This window comes from Delphinapterus leucas, chromosome X (assembly GCF_059928025.1).
Source record: "Delphinapterus leucas isolate spDelLeu-1000000601 "Yukka" chromosome X, BTC_Dleu_Yukka2, whole genome shotgun sequence".
NCBI classification, from domain to species: domain Eukaryota; kingdom Metazoa; phylum Chordata; class Mammalia; order Artiodactyla; family Monodontidae; genus Delphinapterus; species Delphinapterus leucas.
The window spans coordinates 66,561,893-66,585,649 of record NC_143150.1 but is presented as its reverse complement, the minus strand read 5'-3'; the positions used below and the strand labels follow the sequence as shown (position 1 = coordinate 66,585,649).

General features: G+C 36.5%; 1 protein-coding gene and 1 pseudogene across 1 annotated transcript in view; one reads left to right on the top strand and one right to left on the bottom strand.

The window, feature by feature from the left end:
• Positions 1-23,757, bottom strand: part of MAGT1 (magnesium transporter 1) — a 47,705-nt gene that overhangs the window by 19,339 nt on the left and 4,609 nt on the right. The window contains exons 2-3 of the mRNA XM_022580848.2: positions 12,117-12,286; positions 9,454-9,571 (exon numbers count right to left, since the gene is read on the bottom strand). Of these exons, the coding sequence (XP_022436556.2) occupies positions 9,454-9,571; positions 12,117-12,286 (288 nt within the window). The remainder of the gene's footprint in view (positions 1-9,453; positions 9,572-12,116; positions 12,287-23,757) is intronic.
• On the top strand, positions 3,957-7,731 carry LOC149744262 (general transcription factor IIE subunit 2 pseudogene; annotated as a pseudogene).

The following is a 23,757-nucleotide window of genomic DNA, read 5'->3' as shown; positions in this document are numbered from 1 at the left end:
TAGGTAATATATGAAATCCATTTCCCTTATGAAATTAAAAATAAAAAATTACAGGGTTTTGAGGATCAACTCCAGTCCATTCTGGCAGCCGCTATTACCATTTCTAGACCTTTCTGAATTTATTCATATACATGTGTATGTACCAACAGAAAACATATAATATTGCTTTGTGTGTGCTTTATTTTAACACAAATGGTATCACATTAACTGTAATATTCTGCAATTTGCTTTTTATTATTCAACCATGTTTGAGAGATCTATCCATGACAGTATGTATATATATATTGACCTCACTCTCACAGTTTATTAAGTAATTATGCTATTGTTGGTATTTTAGTTCTTTTTTTCCAATTAAAAATGATGTTGTAATGAACAGCCATGTACATATCTCCCTGTATACATCTGAGAGTGTTTCTCTAGAAATGGAATAATTAGTTCATAGGGCAGAAACATCTTAAATTAAAATGGATAGAGCCAACTCGCCTTCAGAAGTGGCTGTACCAATTTACACTCCTACCCAGAGACATAGGAAGGTATCTGTTTCCCCACATTCTTGCCAAAAGCTGATCTAATGGATGAATATTGTGTATCACCATTATTGTAATTTGTATTTCCATGATTACTAGTATAACATCTTTATACCAAATCAGCTTTGTAAAAATATCTTGTAGGCTACAGACACAATCAACAGAGTGAAAAAGCAATCAATGGAATGGGAGAAATATCTATAAATCATATGTCTGATAAAGGGCTAATATCCAGAATACATAAAGGAATCCTACAACTAAAAAACAAACAAACTGATTAAAAACTGGGCAAAGAATATGGATAGACATTTCTCAAAAAAGATATACAAATTGCCAACAAGCACATGAAAAGATGTTCTACATCACTAATCATTAAAGAATTACAAGTCAAAACCACAATGCGACACCATCTCACACTCATTAGGACAACTACTATCAAAAAATCAAAAATAATGCAAAATGGTACAGACACTATGGAAAACAATATGGAAGCTACTAAAAAAATAATAAATGGAACTACCATATGACCTAGGAATTCTACTTCTGGGTATAAATCTAAAACAACTGAAAGCAGGGTCTTGAAGAGATATTTGTATACCTATGCTGATAGCAGCATTATTCACAATAGCCAAAAGGTGGAAGCAACCCAAGTGTCCATCAACAGATGAATGGATAAATAAAATGTGGTATATACATTCAGTGCAACATTATTCAGCCTTAAGAAGCAAGGAAATTTTGATGCATGCTACAACATGGATAAACTTTGAGGACATTATCCTAAGTGAAATAAGCCAGTCACAAAAAGACAAATACCGTATGATTCCACTTATATGAGGTACTGACAGTAGTCAAATTCATAGAGACAAAGTAGAATGATAGTTGCCAGGGGCTGGAGGAAGAGGGAATAAGGAATTATTTAATGTGTAAAGAGTTTCAGTTTTACGAGGTGAAAAGAGTTCTGGAGGTTGGTTGTACAACAACCTGAATGTACTGAACACTACTGAACCACATTTAAGAATGGTTAAGATAGTACATTTCATGTTATGCCTATTTTCTCACAATTTAAAAAATTTTTAAAGTCTTGTAGGCTTTGAAAATCCTTAGATGTTAAAGAACCAAAATAAGATGTACTGTTTTTGGTAGGTACCACTTTTCATCCATGCTTAGCTTTTGTATACTGTGGCATATGACATTGTTCTTTGGAGAAAGGTTTGAATTTCTTCCACAGATGGACACACTGCCATCCTTATACCACTAACTCTAAATATAGCTCTAAAATGGACATTGATATTAAAAGGTATTTGACATAGGAGAAAATTGGTTTTGTATTTTTACAAATCACTAACAGAAATTCTTTATGTGTATCTTGTTCAAACAAATGGAATTACAATTTTTAATTTCCAAAACAGTCCTTGCTCTAATAGTAGAGAATGAGAAAGCAGTTCTTAAACTTTAGAAATTGTTTCCTTTGGTCTAAAAAGCCCTAAATGCACTAACCTTTTAGGCTATAGCATGTTTTATGAATATACTGATTTTGTTTTATGGAGCTGTGTGAGACTAGAATATGACCAGCATGATGACATACTGTAAAATGGAACATTAATCCATCCGTTTGACATTTACTGAACATCTATTATGTGCTTAGCACTAATAGCTACAGGATGTTGGCTCTGCCCATAAGTAAGTATATTCTAAGAGGGACTGTCAAACAACTCTAGGGTTAATTCTACTATAAGATAGAATCTGGAGATATATATATATAATAGAAATATAAGGAAAGTAGTGTGACAATACAAAAAAAGGGTTGACTCACATTTGAGGATTTGAAAAGGCTTCAGGGGAATATCTGAAATGAGGCTTAAAGGGTAAACAGAACTTTGAAAGTGGAGAGAAAGGGAGCAAGAGAGAAAAGATACTTTATGTTGTAGGAAACGATCAACAATGTTGAAATAAAACAACGACATAATATTAATATGGGAAAGGTGGTTATGTGTTTGGAGTAAAGAGGGCATGAAGTGAGGAGGACTAAGGAATTTTGGCTTTAGTCTATATGCCACTATTTCCAAAAGTGTGTTCCATAGAATACAACTAAAATGCTCCATTAAGTGGTCCAATACTTGGGGAAATTCTGCATATTACAGCTCACTATTAGAATGGAAGGAATAACACATTTCAGCATGTTGAAGTCTATGAGAAGTCCTGTGTTGGAAAACAGTTTCTCATGTTTATGCATGTCTTGTGAGCAGAGGCACTGACTGCCTTTGTTCTGGATGATCTTCTCAAGGATGTTTGTACAGCCTTAGAAGATAGTAACAGAGTCTCCCTCCAAAGCAATGGGCATGCATGCTTACTAGCCTTTATAGAAGATTTGGGTTCCCAAAGCTTAGAGTTCCTCTTCCATAATGCAACCCACTCGTTTTCCTTGCATTGTCCTATGGGAAGTGGGGCTTAGGGAACCAGTGCAATGAAGTGTTGATACTTTGGATTTTGTTGTTGTGAGTAATAAAGTCCTTTAACTCCAACCCAGGAGTGTCATGTCATCTGTGAGCATCTATGAAACTGTGGCAGGGTCACTTGTTAGTTTGCAAGTAGAATAAAACCTCAAGACCCTTCATAGTTCTTGATACCCTGAAGTAAAAAATAAAATTTAATTTGTTTAAATTAAGGTTTCCCAAATTTTATTTTCCCCCAAGTTTTCTTATTAATACCCTCTAGGAAAAAACCTCTAGGAACTGTTACAGCAGGCAATATCGAGAGAGTATTATATGGATGGTAAGTTCAAATGAAAGAAGATGAAGGCCTTGGAAGTAAAGGATGATGGATGTTGTAGAAAAAGAGGAATGACAAAAAAGTGTCACCAATGATACAGAACCCAAGAGGACCGGGTTTGAGTGGAAGTGGGAGAGACAGGAGTTTTATTTGGGACATAATGAATTTTTGGATTGGGAAGTCATTCATATAAAGGTGTACAATAAGAAGTTATACCCAAATCTTTCCTTTCCTGTTTTATACAATTGTTGAGTAAAATATGTCCAAATATATGAGTTAGACAGATTTATAAACAGACAAAACTCAATCTATGTCCTTGAATCTACTGATTGCATCTATGTCCCCTTATATGCAAAGGGGAAAGAACTACTACAGGGCTTCCCTGGTGGCGCAGTGGTTAAGAATCTGCCTGCCAAGGCAGGGGACACGGGTTCGAGCTCTGGTCCGGGAAGATCCCACATGCCGCAGAGCAACTAAGCCCGTGCGCCACAACTACTGAGCCTGCACTCTAGAGCCCACGAGCCACAACTACGGAGCCCACGAGCCACAACTACTGAAGTCCGCGCGCCTAGAGCCTGTGCTCCGCAACAAGAAAAGTCACCGCAATGAGAAGCCCACGTACCGCAACGAAGAGTAGCCCCCGCTCGCCACAACCAGAGAAAGCCCGCGCGTAGCAACAAAGACCCAACACAGCCAAAAATAAATTAAAAAAAAAAAAACTAGTACAGATGCTGAAGTTAAAAATACAGTTGAAAGTTATGATTTCCAGTTCTGCATGTAAGGAGCTTGGAAGTCGCTACTCTATCATATTAACAAGTAAAAACCTGAACAAACTGAAAAGCAGACAACTCTTCTGGGTATTCCCTAAGAGAGAGGAAGACACAGGGCAAACGACTGCCCCCAAGATTGGAGAGACAGACAGGCAAATACAGGGAGTCACGGCTTATCTGAGCAGAGACCAACAAGTGGAAACCGCCTCAGGAACATTGCCAGAGTAGGAAAACCTGATCTGTAACTGACAAATTACTGGAGGCTCAGTGTGGACAACTCTGAGAGTTAAAAACTCCAAAAGCACACAGTTTTGGGGAGGGGGGTAAAAATATTGTGAGATTTACCTCCAGGAGCTTGACTAGGTTCCCACAGTAAATACTGGAGAAAAATCACCTCATGCTACTGTCAGGGTGAGGGGAAAATAAAACATTTTGAAATACCCCAGAGAACTCTGCTCTTCTTAACAAGGTCTGTCCTCAGAGGAAACTAGTTAACCACAGCCTAACCTGCTGGGGTATTATCAGAGCCTAACTGACCTGGAAGAAGGGAAATACCGAACTCTAGTTCACTCCAGCCATCCTGTCCTCTAAGAGGGGAGGAAAAAAACTGAGAAACTCTTGTGAAGCTCACAGTCCAGAGGCATATGCTCACTAAAAGACTGAGATCTAATTATAGGACTATAAAACATCCCTCTCCCCTCACACCACATTACTAAAGGCCACTTTACAGCAGTTCCTTTCATCTAGTACATCATGTCTGGCTATGAAGAAAAAAATTACAAGGGATACCAAAAGTAAAAAAAAACACAATTTGAAGAAACAGAGCAAGTATCAGAACCAGACTTGGAAGGGATGTTGCAATTATCATACCAGGAATTTTAAACAAAACTGACTAATATACTAATATCTCTAATGGATAAAGTAGACAACATGCAAAAACAGATGGTTAATGTAAGCAGAGAGATGGAAATCCTAAAAAGAACCAAAAAGAAATGTTGGCGATGAAAACCACTGTAACAGAAATGAAGAATGCCTTTAATGGACTTAGTACACTGGACATGTCTGAGGAATCTCTGAGCTAGAAGATCTATCAATAGAATCCTCAAAAACTGAAAAGCAAAGAGAACAAAGACAAAAAAAAAAGGAAACTAAAACAGAACAGAATATCCAAGGACTGTGGGCCAATTACAAAAGGTGTAACATACACATAATGGGAATACCAGAAGAAAGAGAAAGGAATAGAAGAAATATTTAATGACTGAGAATAACCCAAAATAACGTCAGACCCCAAATCACAGATCCAGGAAGATCTAAGAACATGAAACAGGATGAATGCCAATAAAACTATGCCCAGGCATATAATTTAACTCAAATAAACCAAAGATAAAAAAAAACTCTGGGGCTTCCCTGGTGGCGCAGTGGTTGAGAATCTGCCTACTAATGCAGGGGACACGGGTTTGAGCCCTGGTCTGGGAGGATCCCACATGCCGTGGAGCAACTAGGCCCGTGAGCCACAACTACTGAGCCTGCGCGTCTGGAGCCTGTGCTCCGCAACAAGAGAGGCCGTGATAGTGAGAGGCCCGCGCACCGCGATGAAGAGTGGCCCCCGTTTGCCACAACTAGAGAAAGCCCTCGCACAGAAACGAAGACCCAACACAAGAAAAATAAATAAATAAGTTAATAAACTCCTACCCCCAACATCTAAGGAAAAAAAAAGAACTCTGAAAGAAGTCAGAGGAATCTCTCTTCCTCTTACCTATAGAGGAAGAGAGATAAGAATTACACCCAATGTTTCTTCAGAAACCATGCAAACAAGAAGAGAGCGGAGTAAAATATTTAAAGTGTTGAGAGGAAAAAACAACACCAACTTAGAGAATCCTGTACCCTGTGAAATTATTCTTCAAAAGTGAAGGAGAAATAAAGACTTTTTCAGACAAAGAAAAATTGAGGGAATTCCAGGCAGGAAATGTTAAAAGAAGTTCTTTAGAGAAAAGGAAAATAAGGTAGGTTGGAAACTTGGATCTACATATATTAAGGGAGGGACTGAAGAGGGAATAAGTGAAGGTAAAATAAAAACTTTTGTTTTTCTTATTCTTAATTAATCTAACACATAACAGTTTGTTCAAAATAACACCAGCAACATATTCAATTGTGTGTGTGTGTATGTGCCTATATATAAGTGAAATGAATGACAGAAATTACACAAGGGATGGAAGGGGGGGATTAGGATTATTTTGTTATTATAAGGTATTCTTGATACCCATGAAGTGGTATAGTGTTATTTGAAAGTGGGCTTTGATTAGCTGTAAATGTATTCTGCCAACTCTAGGGCAACAACTAAGAAAAGCAAAAAAAACCGTATAACTAATATACTAAAAAAGGAGAGAAAAATGGAATCATATAAAATGATCAATTAAAGCCACAAAAGGCAGAAAAAGATTGGAAGACAAAAATAGGAACAAAGGGCAAAAAACAGAAAACAGTCATGAATATGGCAGATGGTAATCCAACTATATCAATAATCAACTTGAATATCAACGGTCTAAATGCACCAATTAAAAGATAGAAATTGTTAGAGTGGTTCAAAAAACAAGACCCAAGTATATGTTGTCTTCAAGAAACCCACATTAAAATAGACACATATATAGATTAAAAGTAAATAGATGGAGGAAACATACCATGCTGTATCTTCTGAGTCATTATCATCATCATCAAAGAAGAAGAAAGCAAAGCTAGAACACGGAGGATCATCAAGCTCTAAACAAAATTCTGATCATAGCAATGGATCATTTAACTCGGAAGTTCTATCAGGACACTCTGGATATAAGTTTGGCGTTCTTGCTAAGATTTTGAATTACATGAAGACATGGCATTAGCAACGAGATACACATCCTCTTACTAAAATTTTGGATGAAACACAACATTTAGATATTGGACTCAAGCAGAAACAACGGCTAATGACAGAGGCAATAGTCAGTAATCCCAAAACTGAAGTAATAGATGGAAAGTATGCCTTCAAGCCCAAGTACAACTTGAAAGATAAGAAGGTCCTACTTAGGCTCTTAAATAAGCATGATCAGCAAGGCTTAGGAGGAATTCTTTTAGAAGACTTTGGGGAAGGACTGCCCAATTCCCAGAAAGCAGTTAAGGATTTAGGGGACCAGATACCATTTGTAAACCTTCCTGATAAGAAGAAAATTCTTTTCTTCAATGATAAGAGCTGTCAGTTTTCTGTGGATGAGAAGTTTCAGAAACTGTGAAGGAGTGTCACCGGGGATTCAATGGATAAGGAGAAAACTGAAGAATATCTAAAGTGACAGGGTATTTCTTCCATGCAGGAATCTGGACCAAAGAAAGTGGCCCCTATTCAGAGAAGGAAAAAGCCTGCTTCACAGAAAAAGCGATGGTTTAAGCCTCACAATGAGCACTTGGCCTGGGTGCTGAAGGACTACTCTGACATCACTCCTGGCAAGTAGTGAACAGTTTTGTCTGAGAGCAAAGAGTTACAAAGTCAAGATCTTCCTCGTTGATGCTGGGATCTGAAGACTGACTGTCTTCCCATTCTAGTTCTTAGGACCAAGGAGAGGAGCAGTTCAGTTTACAGAACTAGTGCAAATTACCATACTCGAAGCTTATTTTCATTAATGCGCTAATGAGAAATGTGATGTCCCCGTTAACCTCCTGTTACTTCTTGGGGGAAAGGCAGTCAGCATGGCATGCAGGTGTCTTTGCTATTTATCTCTACTTCTAAGTGGTTCCTGGTTCCATTTTCCCTCTTTTATTACCTTAGAACAAGTTTGCTGATAGTCTTGAATGCAATATTTGTTTATTTCAAAAGAACATATTTATAATAAAATCATTGTAGAAGGGAAAAAAAGTAACTGGAGGAAATATACGAGCTAACACTAATCAAAAGAAAGCAAGAGTAGTTATATTCATTTCAGATAGAGCAGACTTCAAAACAAGGAAAGATATTAGGGATAAAAAAGGGCATTACGTGATGAAAAAGGGGTCAATTCTCCAAGAAGAGATACAATCCTTAACATGTATGTGCTTAACAACATAGTGTCAAACTATGTGAGGCAAAAACTAATAGAACTGCAAGAAGAAATAGATAAATCTACTATCGTAGTTGGAGACTTCAAGACCCAATGGACAGATCCAGCAGGCAAAAAATCAGTAAGGACATAGCTGAACTCAATAATACCATCTAAACAACTGGATATAACTGACATCTATAGACTTCATCCAAAACAACAGAATTTGCCAAGCAAGACCACATTATGGGCCATAAAACACACCATAACAAATTTAAAGAACAGAAATCACACAATGTCTGCCCTCAGACCACAATGGAATTAAACTGGACACCAATAACAGAAAGATAACTGGAAAATTCCAAAATACATGGAAACTAAACAGCACAATTCTAATTAACACATGGGTCAAAGAAGAAATCTCAAGAAAACTTAAAAAGTATTTTGAATTAAATGAAAATGGAAACAGAACTTATCCAAATCTGTGGAATACAGCAAAAGCAATGGTTACAGGGAGATTTACAACACTGAATGCATATACGGCAAAAAAAGAAAGGTCTAAACTCAATAATTTAAGTTTCCATCTTAGGAAACCAACAAAAGAGCAAATTAAACCCAAAGGTAAATGAAGAGAAATAATAAAAATTAGAGAACAAAGTAATGAAACTGAAGGTAGAAAAGCAATAGAGAAAAATCAATGAAACCAAAAGCTTGTTCTTTGAAAAGATCAGTAAAATCAATAAGCCTCTAGGCCAAGCTAACTAAGAAAAAAGAGAGAAGACACAAATTACTAATATCAGAAATGAAAGAGGGGGGACTTCCCTGGTGGCACAGTGGCTAAGAATCCACCTGCCAATGCAGGGGACACGGGTTCAAGCCCTGGTCCGGGAAGATCCCACATGCCACGGAGCAACTAAGCCCGTGTGCCACAACTACTCTAGAGCCTGTGAGCCACAACTACTGAAGCCCACGTGCTTAGAGCCCGTGCTCTGCAACAAAAGAAGCCACTGCAATGAGAAGCCCATGCACTGCAACGAAGACCCAACACAGCCAGAAATAAATAAATACATTTATTTAAAAAAAAATAAAGTGGTAATTTTTTATTATATTTTACCACAATAAAAAATACATAAAAGTTACTTGATTTCTACCCAATTTCCATATTCTAATAAGCTAGTATTGACCACTACATTTCATGTTTAGCTTAAGTTTAGCTTTTATCTCATTAACTACTCTAGATCTTAGGTAAGACAAATCTTATTTAACTTCTTGCAGCCATTGAAATAAAGGTATTCCATATTAGCCATATGTTATCTATTTCTATTTAATAGAATAAACCAAATAGCTTACCATCTGAAATACATCAGAGCCTTCATCAAAATCCACCATAGCAAAAAATATCCTGTTGGTAAATGCACTGGAATATCGCCAGGAGTTTGCCAGGATCTGGAATTCTTCATCAGCTTGCCTGGATGCAATCGGATTTGTGAAGATAACATATAAAACATTTTTTAAAGCAATCTAATGCAAGTCAGGCTCTGCTGACAGGGTTAGGACAAACCTTAGGACAAACCTTGGAAAACACTGCCACTGTTTTGGCATAAGAGAAGCCTTATACCAAGTGTTGGGGATTTCACCATGAAGTAGTGATTACTTGACTCTGCTTCATACTTTGTGCCTACTCCTTATCTCAAAGCTCCTTCAACATTCGCTGGAAGAAAGTCTAACTAGATTGTTTCTACACCAATTTTTAATACCCTAAATTACTTCTAAGAGTTCAAAGACAAGGTTGAAGTACTTCTCAGAGAAATTAGACTATAATATTAATCTATTTAAGAAATCTAAAGTACAAAATGCTACTTAGTAAGAATACAGTCTGATGAATTATTACAGTGAAAAAGAAGAAGAATCTAAGGAATTGAGATTAATTGAAACCTCAGGCCATATTTTACTTTTCCCTGATCTCCCATATGCTTTCAGTTTTTAAGATCTGACAATTTTTCATTTCTGATTTTCTTTTAACTCTATCCTTCCCCATTTATTTTCATTGTTATCATCTAAAGTCAGATCCTTAATATCTGAAATGAGAACATTAAAACCCTAACCCTACTTTCTCCTCCTCCAATCCTTCTTACATTGCAATATATATCAGTCTTCCTAAAAGACTACTTTCTTGATACTCCTCCTCTTCTCAGAAACCATTGTTGCTTTTCTATTACCTTCAGAACAGTCTCCAAGCTCTTTCACTGGTTATTCAAAGTTCTTTATCATCTATTTCCAAATAATGCATCTAGCTTTTACATAGCCTTACTACTACTCAACCTCAAACAGGATCTCTTAATTCCAGCACTTTACACCTATCTCTGTACCCTTGCACACATCATTGCTTCTAATCAGAATATCCTACTGCTATGTAAATCTGATCCATCTGTCTAGCCCTAGTACAAGTCCTATCTTCTCCATTAGGCCAACCCTAACCACTCCTCTTATATGTCCTTCCTGAAATTTTATAGCATTTATTATGTACAGAATTCATTTGGTACTTAATCATAAATTGTCTTATATTGCCAGCTAAATTTTCATATGTGGAACTGATTTCCCTAGCCGGATGATAAGGATAGCATATCTTTCTTATACTTTTCATCCTGATAGCACCAAATATATAGTATTACACACATCGCTGTTGCTTAGTTTTAATTATTTGAATGAGTTTAGGAAAATGTGCTAATTTACAATTTGGTCTTGTAAAAAGTAAGACAGTATTAAAAACTTTAGTTATTAAGAACTCCATTAATCTGCATTTAATACAGAATTATGAAGGACTTTGTTCATTCCCTGACATTTTTGTATACTCATGATTGCTAGTGAGTAAACTGACTGAATTATAGAGTAATTCCAGAGTTTAAGTTTATTCACAGTTAATACCTACTATTGTTTTTCCTTCTTCTACTTACTTTTAATTTATACTCAGCATAACAGCCATCCCTAAAAAAAAAAAAAAAAAAAAAAAGCACTCTGGTACCAAATCCCTTGACTATCTCTGGGGAGAAAATCCTTTTAAAAGAGTTAGAAAGGCTTGGGGTAGCATAACACACTATTCTGAAAGAAGGCTGTCTATTCCTTCACATGGGTTCAGGCTATCAGAATTTGGAAAGCCTCCAAGATTTTACTAAGTTAGTTTTTCACAGGGTAACTTTGTCGTTTCATTTAAAGTGAATTCCCAGATCACAATACTGATCTAAAAATTAAGTAAATAAACAACAAAAAGCAAAAGCGATTTTATTTTTTAGTAGCCACTATTTTTAATTATCTATAGTGCTTTTGTTTAAAGAAATGTCTTTTTTCCTAAGATCATTCAGAAATTGTAAAATAAAATCAACAAACCATTGTTTGATGAAATTTTAAGTGAGATTAGTCTCGATTTCTAAGGTTTAAAATTACTACAAAATAATCTAGAAAAAAGAAATACCTCTAAATCATGCATCTTTGTTTTCTAAAAAAGTTCTCTTGTAATTCCAAATTTTGGATGTAGCCACCATTATTGCATTAATAAATATCTATAGCTTTGGGTAGACCAGTTAACATATTGGAACCTGTTTCTTCCAAAAATGAGAGAATATTTGCTTTATGTACCTTCTGGGGTTGTTGTGATAAAACAAGAGTATGAAGTTGAAAGCACACACAAATAATAAAACACTACATCAATGCTATTGACACGCATTTATATAAGTTGATACCAATTTATAAGATGATTGTTAGATTTTTTTATGTTATTTCTAGGATGGTTACCATGAAACTTTATCCTTGCTCTTTGTCCCTCCCCCAATAATACGGACCATCAAGAAAAGACTATAAAAGAGTAGTACTATTATGTGTTACTACAGACACTCTAAGTAACGTATATACATTAATTGTTTATGTACCCACTGAACTAATTTCATTCTTCTGGGGTTGAGATATGGTTAAAATCTTATGAGTTATTTAATTTTTAAAGTGTAGTTGAAAGTTCATACTTGCACACGACACATTGTCTATGAAGTTGGAGAGCAGTGAACATGACAATAACGGAGTAGTTTCTTGGTGGGGCTTTAACAAGGCGACGGAACTTGTCTCCATTCATTCTTATTACAGGCCTTTTATTGGTCCATTCCATCAGTTGACTAACCTTTTCAGATAACACCATCTAAAAAAAAGACAAAGACAGCATGCCATTAATACTCTCAACTTGGCATTTAAAATTTCTTTTAGCTAGACAACTTACTTAAAACCAAGACTAATAAGCAGAGGTACATAAAAAATGTGAAAGAACTAAAAATTAAATTTAGTACTTGTGCCTGATGATGATAATTATTCTTAAAATTACATTATTTCATGATGAGATTTAAACGTATATTGCGATACTACATTTTTTTGTGAATTACATATTTCCTAATAAATAAAATAAGATAAAATCAAAAAACCTTTCATTGGCTAAAGATTCCAAAGAAAGTGAGAAAAGCCACTCTACCTGATTTTAAGGTTTATTATATAGCTACATAAAAGGATAGATACATATAGATCAATGGAACAGAAACAAGAGCCAGAAACAGACCTACACAAGTATAGCCAACTGATATTTCACAAAGGTGCAAAATCAACTCAGTACAGAAAGGACGGCCTTTTCAATAAATGGTGCTGAAGCAACTGGACATCCATAGTCAAAAATATGAACCTCAAACTAAACTTCACACCTTATACAAAAATTAATTAAAGGGGCTTCCCTGGTGGTGCAGTGGTTAAGAATCCGCCTGCCAATGCAGGGGACACGGGTTCGAGCCCTGGTCCAGGAAGATCCCACATGCCGAGGAGCAACTAAGCCCGTGTGCCACAACTACTGAGCTTGCACTCTAGAGCCCACGAGCCACAACTACTAAGCTTGCCTGCCACAACTACTGAAGCCCTCGTGCCTAAAGCCTGTGCTCCACAACAAGAGAAAGCCACCACAATGAGAAGCCGGCTCACCGCAACAAAGAGTAGCCCCTGCTCGCCACAACTAGAGAAAAAGCCTGCACAAAGCAACGAAGACCCTACACAGCCAAAAATACATACATAAAATAAAATAAATAAATTTATTTTAAAAATTAATTAAAAATGGATCACATACCTAAATGTAAAAATGAAAACTATTTAAAAATTAGGAAAAAAATATGGGAGAAAATGTTCAGGATCAAGGGGTAGGCAAAGAGTTCTTAGACCTGACACCAAAAGCACGATTCATAAAAAAGAAAAAAAAAAAAGGTAAACTGGCCTCATCAAAATTAAAAACTTTTGCTCTGTGAAAGACCCTGTTATGAGGATGTGAAGACAAGCTACAGAGTGGGAGAAAGTATTTACAAACCACACATCTCAAAAGGATTAGTAGCTAGAATATATTTTCTAAAACTATCAAAACTCAACAGTAAAACAAACAAAATAGGCAAGACATGAAAAGATTTCATCGAAGATGATCTACTGATGACAAAGAAACACACAAAAAGATGTTCAACATCATCAGCTGTTACAGAAATGCAAATTAAGAGCACAATGAGCTATCACTACACACCCGTTACTAAAATAAAATATAGCGACAGTACCAAATTCTGGCGAGGATGTAGAGAAACTGGGTCTCTCATACATTTTTAGTGGGAATGTACCATGGTACAGTCACTCTGGAAAACAGTTTGGCAGTTTCTTTAAAAAATTAAGCAAGCACACCATTGTAAAGCAATTATACTCCAACAGAGATGTTAAAAAAATTAAGTAAGTAAAATATACACTAACCATACAATCCAGCAACTGCACTCCCAAACATTTATCTCGGAGAAATGAAAATTTACGTCTACACAAAGAAAAAGCTACATTTTGTTTGTTTCTTTTTAAAAGCCAGTCATCATGAGGCAATGGAAGAGAAGCATGGTTAGTCAATGAGAATTTCAGTTTGAGATAAACGCAATCATATTCATTTATCCTTCCCCTCACCTCTACCCTTATGTTCAAACTTTGCAAGAGTAGTAAGAAGATGGGAAAAGATAAAAAAAGAAGTGCAGAAGAATCTCAATGCAGAGTTAATGCTAATTTATGGTTTTGTTCTTCTTTACAGGGATATGTTTGTAAAGGGCTGGGAAATCATGGAGTGGTTCACTATTCAGAAGCATTTGACCAATTACATTTCCCATTACTTACACTGAAGTTTGGCCAGGGCACTGGCATTCAAACTTTAAAAATAGTTCCTTCTCATTAAATTCAATCATCAAAGAACAGATGTTAGGATGTGCCTTTTCAGTTGGGAAGTGGATCAGGAACCTAATAGAAAGATAGCACTCTTTGAAAGATAGGTGTCAGTAATGCAAATGAGTTGCCTCAGACTTAGGCTAAGAAAAATAATCCCTGGAACCAATAAGAATAGCTTCTGTGGCTTTAGTCATCCCAACAAAATTCTCAAAGAATGCACGTCTAGTGGGTTTAGTGGGTTTTAATTGAATGACCCTAAATGGTTTTCCTAGGTGGTCAAGGAACCAGGACACAAGCATATTAATCCCCCCACCCCTGCTAGATGTTTCACAACACTTTTTACCTGTGTTATAGCACTTATCATTCTAAGACAATTTGATATCTGTTTCCTTCTCTAGATTATTAGCTACTAGAGAGCAGACACACATAGTACTTTACCATATAGTAGGCATTCAGTTAGTGTGTACTGAATTTCTATTTAACAGAACCCAGCTGGGAATGGACTCACTTGCATCATTAACATATAAGGAAAAAAAGACGATTGCACACATAAACACTTAATAGAAATGGGATTTTTTTTTAATTTCAGGAAGGCAACAATAACATGGATTCTAAAAATGCATGATTTATCTTTAAAGCATGCCTGAATTCAGGCAATACTGAAAAAAATTTTACTTCCTGAGTACACTTCTACGAACAATAGAGAAAGATGGCATAAAAAAATAGTTTTGTAGCAGATATAAAGTAATTCCAGTAAGAGCCACAAAATGAATATGCTACACATGGAAAAATGAATATAGTCTCTAATAAGCCCACAGAGAAATATATACACTCGCAGAAGACTGGTATAACAAATAATTAACAAGACTTGTGGAACAATGAATGATACTAAGGAAACAGGTTGTTGGGGGAGGGGTAAATTAGGAATTTGGGATTAACATATACACAGTACTATATATAAAATAGATAACCAACAAGGACCTACTGTATAGCACAGGGAACTATACTCAATATTTTGTAATAACCTACAAGGGAAAAGAATCTGAAAAAGAATACATATGTGTATAACTGAATCACTGTGCTGTACATCTAAAACTAACACAACATTGTACATCAACTATACTTCAATTTTAAAAAAAAGGAAACAGGTTGGTGGTAAAGGCAGTGGAAGAGAGTGAACTAGAAGGCAGATAGGACAAGGAACAAGGGGTGGAGGCTAGTTCATCTTTAGCAGTAGAATTAGTTACCAAAAATTGTCAAGAATAGGGATATTTGATTTAAAATAAGGCTGCATAAATTAAACTCAGTTTTTCTAAAAAATGAATTCTTATTATTTGATACAGACTTAATGATCCTCTTGGCTAAGAGAACAATATTAGTTCACAGAAAATATGCATTCTATATTCTAAAGCAGTCATTAATTTTGTTATATTTTCAAATTAAATTTGACAGTTACCAGCAAATTCAAACATAATTTGCCTATTTTATTCACCATGGCTACAGATACTATTTCGGGCTCTTTTAGAAAAAAAAATGTAAAGCAGTAACAGGTATAGTTTCATATAGTCTATCTCTATTCAACCACATAGATATATGATCATTCCAATAAAACAAATGTATGTGCTTTGAATTAGTGGTAAACATGTGGAGTCTTCTTAAACAAAGTCTTGAATAGGTCTATGTAAAAAATGTATTATATTCCTCTTCTTGTTTATTAACAGACTGGAAAGACCAGATTTCTGGCTATACAATCCCCAAATAACTTATCAAGTAGAAGAAATTAGTTCAAAGGAATTACAAATTCTCTTTAAAGCTCTTATAAATGGGATTATTACCTCAAAAGACTGCTTATTACCGAGGCAATTAATTAGGTTACTTTCTCAGTTCATTTTTTTTAAATGAACTAGTTTTCAACTTCTACAATAAAAGTACATGAACATAGCTTGGGACATGATAATTAGAAGCTATAATCCTTATTCACAATGACCTAATCTTTTAACATTTTAATATATATTAAAGTAAGCTCATCTTGATTTTATGGAGAAAATAGCAGTTACTATTTGGAATGCTTAGTACGTATGTGTCAGGCAGCAACTTCTCTCCTTATAGAATGAGTATTTAATTCAATCCTCAGAACAACACTATGAGGTTAAATACTCTATTTTTAGTTCATTTAAATGTTGAGTAAATAGGATCAGAGAGGTTAAGCAACTTGGCCAAAGTGCCATAGTAAGACACAGAGCTAGGATTCAAACAGATAATTCTAAACCAAGGTTCCTCAGCAGCAGGGTAACTGACATCTTGGGCCAGATAATTCTTTTGTAGGGAGCTGTCCTGCACATTGCATGTTGAGCAGCATCCCTGACCTCTACCTATTAGATGCCAGTAGCATCACCAGCTGCCAATAACCAAAAATGTCTCCAGACATTGCCAGATAACCCTTGGGAAGTAAAATTCCCCACTCCCTCTTAGAGAGAACCACTGTTCTAAACTGAAAAGGATTTTCACAGTCCGATTTAAGCTTTTATAATCTTATTATGTATTCAAAACTATTTTTATTAATTACCGATTGGAACACAATGTAAAAGAAAGACTTGGTGATAAAGTAAATCAAAACTTCCCAGAGCAAGCCCTTAGCATAATGGATAATACACTTACTAGGTCCATGTTTCTCAAAGTGTGGCTAGTATAAAGGAGCCTGTTAAAAGTGCAGACTTCTAGGTTTCATCCTCCAGTAAATTTGATTCAGTAGATCTACATAAGCCTTACTCAAAGGATGCTGATTAGCAGGGTTAGCTGATAAAAAAGACCAAGCAGCATGCCTGAGTGAGCCACATACTGTCTCCAATACCCAAAACTGTCCAATAAGGTGCTGGGTTTCCTGTTTGGTTTGGTGGGCCAAAGTGACAGCCGTTTTTCCATGACCACAACAGGAATTGAGTATTATAAATCCACTCCCTTAGACCTAAGGAACTTTGCTTGGTGAGCAGGCCCTTGGACTTTGTCGGGTTTATCAGCTACTGCTCCTGGCTACCTCTGTAGTATGAGAGCACCACCACCAAGGTCATTGAGACTGAGGCTTTTACTTGCCAACAAGGCATCATCCATATAGTGAAAGCTTTAAACATGGAAGGGTAGAGGAACTTATGCTAAATCCTGACTCACCAACTGGTAGCAAATGGCACAGGACCTTAGGTACCCTAGAGAATACTATAAACATATATAAGAGACCTTGCTACCTGAAAATGAACTGACCTTGATCCTCAAATATCAGTAAGATGGCACAGAAGGTGTTAGTGATGTCTAAGACTGCATACCACTTGTCATCAGTCTGTGTAATAGATTCAGTTGCAGTCGCAATGTCTGGAACATCCTGGGCTATGGGAGCAACAATTGAAATCAGTTGGTAATAATCTGCTATAAGGCTTCAGTTCCTGTTAGTCTTTTTTCACTGGCCATTGAGGGCTGTTGTTGTGAGATATTGCATCACTTACCACCTCTGATGCCTTTAAATCTTTAATCAAGGCTGTGATTTCCCTTTCCCTTCCTGGGGGGCTCTTTAGCTTCTGGTGGATTCCAGGAATACGGAATTTTAACATGTACCCCAAGTGATTCCTTTTTTAAAATTTTATTTATTTTATTTATTTATTTTTGGCTGCATTGGGTCTTTGTTGCTGTGGGCAGGCTTTCCCTAGTTGTGGTGAGCGGGGGCCACGTGCATGGGCTTCTCATTGCGGTGGCTTCTCTTGCTGCGGAGCACAGGTTCTAGGTGCATGGACTTCAGTAGTCGTGGTGCGCAGGCTCAGTAGTTGTGGTTCGCAGGCTCTAGAGCGCAGGCTCAGTAGTTGTGGCACACAGGCTTAGTTGCTCCACGGCACGTGGGATCTTCCCGGATCAGGGATCAAACCCATGTCCTCTGCATTGGTAGGTGGATTCTTAACCACTGCGCCACCAGGGGAGTTCCCCAAGTGATTCTTTATACACTGAAGTTTGAGTACTACTGCTCTACATTTTAATTCTTAAGGGTAAGGACTACGTCTTATATAATTTCTATGCAATTACACAGGGAAATTAAATAAACATTAAGCAATTCAAATTATACACAACAGGAAAAAATACACCATTCCTAAAAATAAACCACCACCTGATCTTCCTGAAATGGTTGAAGAATGTGATATATTCTAGATAACTCAAATATAACACCTTATCTAGGAATAAACCTACCTAAGGAGACAAAAGACCTGTAAGCGGAAAATTATAAGACACTGATGAAAGAAATTAAAGATGACACAAATAGATGGAGAGATATACCATGTTCTTGGATTGGAAGAATCAACATTGTGAAAATGACTCTAATACCCAAAGCAATCTACAGATTCAATGCAATCCCTATCAGACTACCACTGGCATTTTTCACAGAACTAGAACAAAAAAATTCACAATTTTATGGAAACGCAAAAGACCCCAAATAGTCAAAGCAATCTTGAGAAAGAAAAACGGAGCTGGAGGAATCAGGCTCCCTGACTTCAGACTATACTACAAAGCTACAGTAATCAAGACAGTATGGCACTGGCACAAAAACAGAAATATAGATCAATGGAACAGGATAGAAAGCCCAGAGATAAACCCACACACATATGGTCACCTTATCTTTGATAAAGGAGGCAAGAATATACAGTGGAGAAAAGACAGCCTCTTCAATAAGTGGTGCTGGGAAAACTGGACAGCTACATGGAAAAGTGTGAAATTAGAACACTCCCTAACACCATACACAAAAATACACTCAAAATGGATTAAAGACCTAAATGTAAGGCCAGACACTATCAAACTATTAGAGGAAAACATAGGCAGAACACTCTATGACATAAATCACAGCAAGATCCTTTTTGACCCACCTCCTAGAGAAATGGAAATAAAAACAAAAGTAAACAAATGGGACTTAATAAAACTTAAAAGCTTTTGCACAGCAAAGGAAACCATAAAGAAGACCAAAAGACAACCCTCAGAATGGGAGAAAATATTTGCAAATGAAGCAACTGACAAAGGATTAATCTCCAGAATTTACAAGCAGCTCATGCAGCTCAATATCAAAAAAACAAACAACCGAATCCAAAAATGGGTAGAAGACCTAAATAGACATTTCTCCAAAGAAGATATACAGATTGCCAACAAACACATGAAAGAATGCTCAACATCATTAATCATTAGAGAAATGCAAATCAAAACTACAATGAGATATCATCTCACACCCGTCAGAATGGCCATCATCAAAGAATCTAGAAACAATAAATGCTGGAGAGGGTGTGGAGAAAAGGGAACCCTCTTGCACTGTTGGTGGGAATGTAAATTGATACAGCCACTATGGAGAACAGTACAGAGGTTCCTTAAAAAACTAAAAATAGAACTACCATATGACCCAGCAATCTCACTACTGGGCATATACCCTGAGAAAACCATAATTCAAGAAGAGTCATGTACCACAATGTTCATTGCAGCACTATTTACAATAGCCAGGACATGGAAGCAACCTAAGTGTCCATCAACAGATGAATGGATAAAGAAGATGTGGCACATATATACAATGGAATATTACTCAGCCATAAAAAGAAATAAAATTGAGTTATTTGTACTGAGGTGGATGGACCTAGAGTCTGTCATACAAAGTAAGTCAGAAAGAGAAAAACAAATACCGTATGCTAACACATATATATGAAATCTAAGGAAAAAAAAAAGGTCATGAAGAACCTAGGGACAAGACGGGAATAAAGACACAGACCTACTAGAGAATGGACTTGAAGATATGGGGAGGGGGAAGGGTAAGCTGGGACAAAGCGAGAGAGTGGCATGGACATATATACACTATGAAACTTAAAATAGATAGCTAGTGGGAAGCAGCCGCATAGCACAGGGAGATCAGCTCGGTGCTTTGTGACCACCTAGAGGGGTGGGATAGGGAGGGTGGGAGGGAGGGAAATGCAAGGGGGAAGAGATATGGGAACATATGTATATGTATAACTGATTCACTTTGTTATAAAGCCGAAACTAACACACCATTGTAAAGCAATTATACTCCAATAAAGATGTTAAATATATATATATATATAAAACACCTTAATAATTCCTAGACACTTCTTTCACTAGTCCTCTTTTGTCTCTTCTGTTATATGATTTTATAAAGGAATTTCTCTTTTTTCACATTTGAGTTAAAAGTTTTCTTGATCTGAGTAAATCGCTAGTACTGAAGAACCTTCTTCCTTAGGATGCCTCTTATCCGTTGTCAAGAGCCCATTGTTTGGGTACTGAAAGCTATGCCTTAGAAATAAAAATTTTGTTTCTCTATAGGCTCTACACTAAGTCCCACTATTCGCTCTCTAAATATTCCTTTATCTTCCAAAGTCATAACCTTCAAAAGTAAAGGATTAATATATCATCTGTGACCTTCAGGTCCTTCTATTTACTATTTAATACTTTAAAGTTGTTAGTAGGAAAGGTATTTTCCAGGGACTATAGTACATAAAGGTAGGAGGTTTATCAAGTGAGCTCAACTCAAAAAAGTAATTGATTTGGAAACAACTCCTACTGCAAATACTTTTTCCACTACGGTTTTAAAAAAACATTTGAGAAAATATACCCATCCAGTTTTAAAATTTGCACTGGATATATTTATTTAAAACAAAATAAAAGTTTACTATGAAAAAACATTAAATTTATAAGCAAAGACTTTCACCATCAATTGGTATCTCCCCTTCTTGGAGTACATTACTCTACTTTCAACTATTTAAATAAAACAAAAAGAAGACTAATAATATTCACAATTAAAATATAATACTTACCAACAAAGTTAAGTAAGCTTAAAGTCTTTCTCTTCTCTTGAAGCATTTAAATTATTATGGCCACAAAATAATCCCACTAACAGAAGTCAATTAATATCTCTAATTCTGTTAGTAATAATCAAGTACGATGAAAATTTTAGGACTACAAGGGATTAAGAGGACAAAGAAAGTGCAGTAACACAACACTGCACTAATTTAACTTTATTCTACTTGCTTGCATAATATGTATCCCAATTAGCTCTAGCATAATAGATTAAGCCTTAACAACTACAAATTTTCCTATTATCACTAAATATCACTCAGCAAAGATAGCATATAGCAGTCAGTGGTCCCCAACCTTTTCGGCACCGGGGACTGGTTTCGTGGAACAGTTTTTCCATGGACGGGGTGGCGGGGGATGGTTTCGGGATGATTCAAGTGCATTACATTTATTGTGCACTTTATTTCTATTATTATTACATTGTAATATATAATGAAATAATTATACAGCTCACCATAATGCAGAATCAGTGGGAGCCCTGAGCTTGTTTTCCCTTGCCACTCACTGATAGGGTTTTGATGAGTTTGCAAGCAATTGATTTATTATGGTCTCCGTACAGTCAAAGCTCTCTGCTAATGATAATCTGTATTTGCAGAGCATCAACGCCTCACCTCCACCTCAGATCATCAGGCATTAGATTCTCATAAGGTGTGCGCAACCTAGCTCCCTTGCATGCGCGGTTGACAGTAGGATTCGCACTCCTATGAGAATCTAATGCCCCCGCTGATCTGACAGGAGGTGGAGCTCTGGCGGTAATGCGAGCAATCAGGAGCGGCTGTATTTCGCTCGCCCGCCCGGCGGCCCGCCGCTCAGCCCCTGCTGTGAGTCCCGGTTCCTAACAGGCCACGGACCGGTACCAGTCTGTGGCCCGGGGATTGGGGACCCCTGGTATATAGGAATCCACTATAATTTAAATCTAAATTCTGATGCTGCCATTAAGATTACTTTTGAATTTCAGAAGTAATAAAGCTAAGCATCAACAGTCTGAATTCCTCTAAAATGCACCTCCCTTTCCCCCAAAACTTATTTCATTATATCTGTGTTCTAGACCATCAGGGTTTATTCATAAAAATTCTTGATATTTTTAGCTTTCTTAATAATCCACTAGCCTACAAATGTTAGTTTAAAAAATTCCTGGTTAAGGAATAAATTTTCAACTCCATCCTTAAATTACAAGTGAGACTGAACAGACCTGGAAACATAATTGGCAGATAATGACTGAAGGAGAAAGACAGTGAACAGAGAAGAGAGTATCTGTAATCCTTAAATGCTATCTGCTCCATTCTCAGTTCACATACTTCTTGCACAGGGCTAAAATATACCACTGTCCCCTCTCCTTGATGTTTATTTTTGGAGGATGTCTCAATTTGTTTGTTTTGCAATGCTACTGAGCCTTTTGTTCTTGGTAATAAGGTATTTTCTAAGTAATTGCTGGGGTTTTGCGCATGTGATACTTTCATGCATCACTTCTCAAAGCAATGTCAAAGAATACAGAAGTTTTTTCCAATAATTGCCTGCCTTGTCAAAATATGCAGATAATTTTATTTTCTGAATAATCTTCATAAAAACAATATAAGAAGATCAATTGAAAAATATTTTATACTGCAGAGGAACACAATCTTATTTTATTTTCTATCAATAATATTCATCTAATGTCTTCTACATACCAGGTACTGCATTAGGCACTTTACAGCCCTCATCTCCTTTAATTCTCACAATACAAAAGAAGATAGGCATTTTCCCATTCTACTGATAAGGAAAATGAGACTCAGAGTAACTTGCTAAAGATCACTTGGGTTGCATTAACATACATGATCTTTAAAATTTTACACAATTTTTTGAAAACTGAGCAAACGGGAGGAAAACTATCTGCCACCCTAGCATTATTAAGACCATTTTTTAATGTTTCAGTATGCTTTGTGCATTCATTCTTTTCCAGGGAATTCCCTGGCAGTCTGGTGGTTTGGACTCAGGGCTTTCACTCACAGGGCCCAGGTTCGATCCCTGGTCAGGGAACTAATATCCCACAAGCCACACAGTGTGGCCAAAGAAAAGAAAAAAAAGACACTCTTTTCCATATTCCATATTATTTTTCTATTACAGATTCCCAGAAGTAGATCAAGAAATATGGATAATTTTTTACAAGTGAAGAATTGTCAATTATTATTTTTTTAAAATATTTATTTTCGCTGTACCGTGTCTTAGTTGCAGCATGCAGGATCTTCCTTGCATCATGTGGGATCTTTAGTTGTGGCATGTGGACTCTTAGTTGCGGCATGCATGCGGGATCTAGTTCCCCGACCAGGGATCGAACTCAGGCCCCCTCCATTGGGAGCTCAGAGTCTTACCCACTGGACCACCAGGGAAGTCTTGAAATATGGATAATTTTGTCAAAGACCATGCCTTTTCATTTTTATCATGCTGCCTCCCTAAAATGACACCAGTTGCAAGAATAAGCAACTTTCTTTCTACCAGAGGGGGAAATAATTCACCATAAAAATAAAATAAGTCACTGCAAAATAAGCCTTTGTG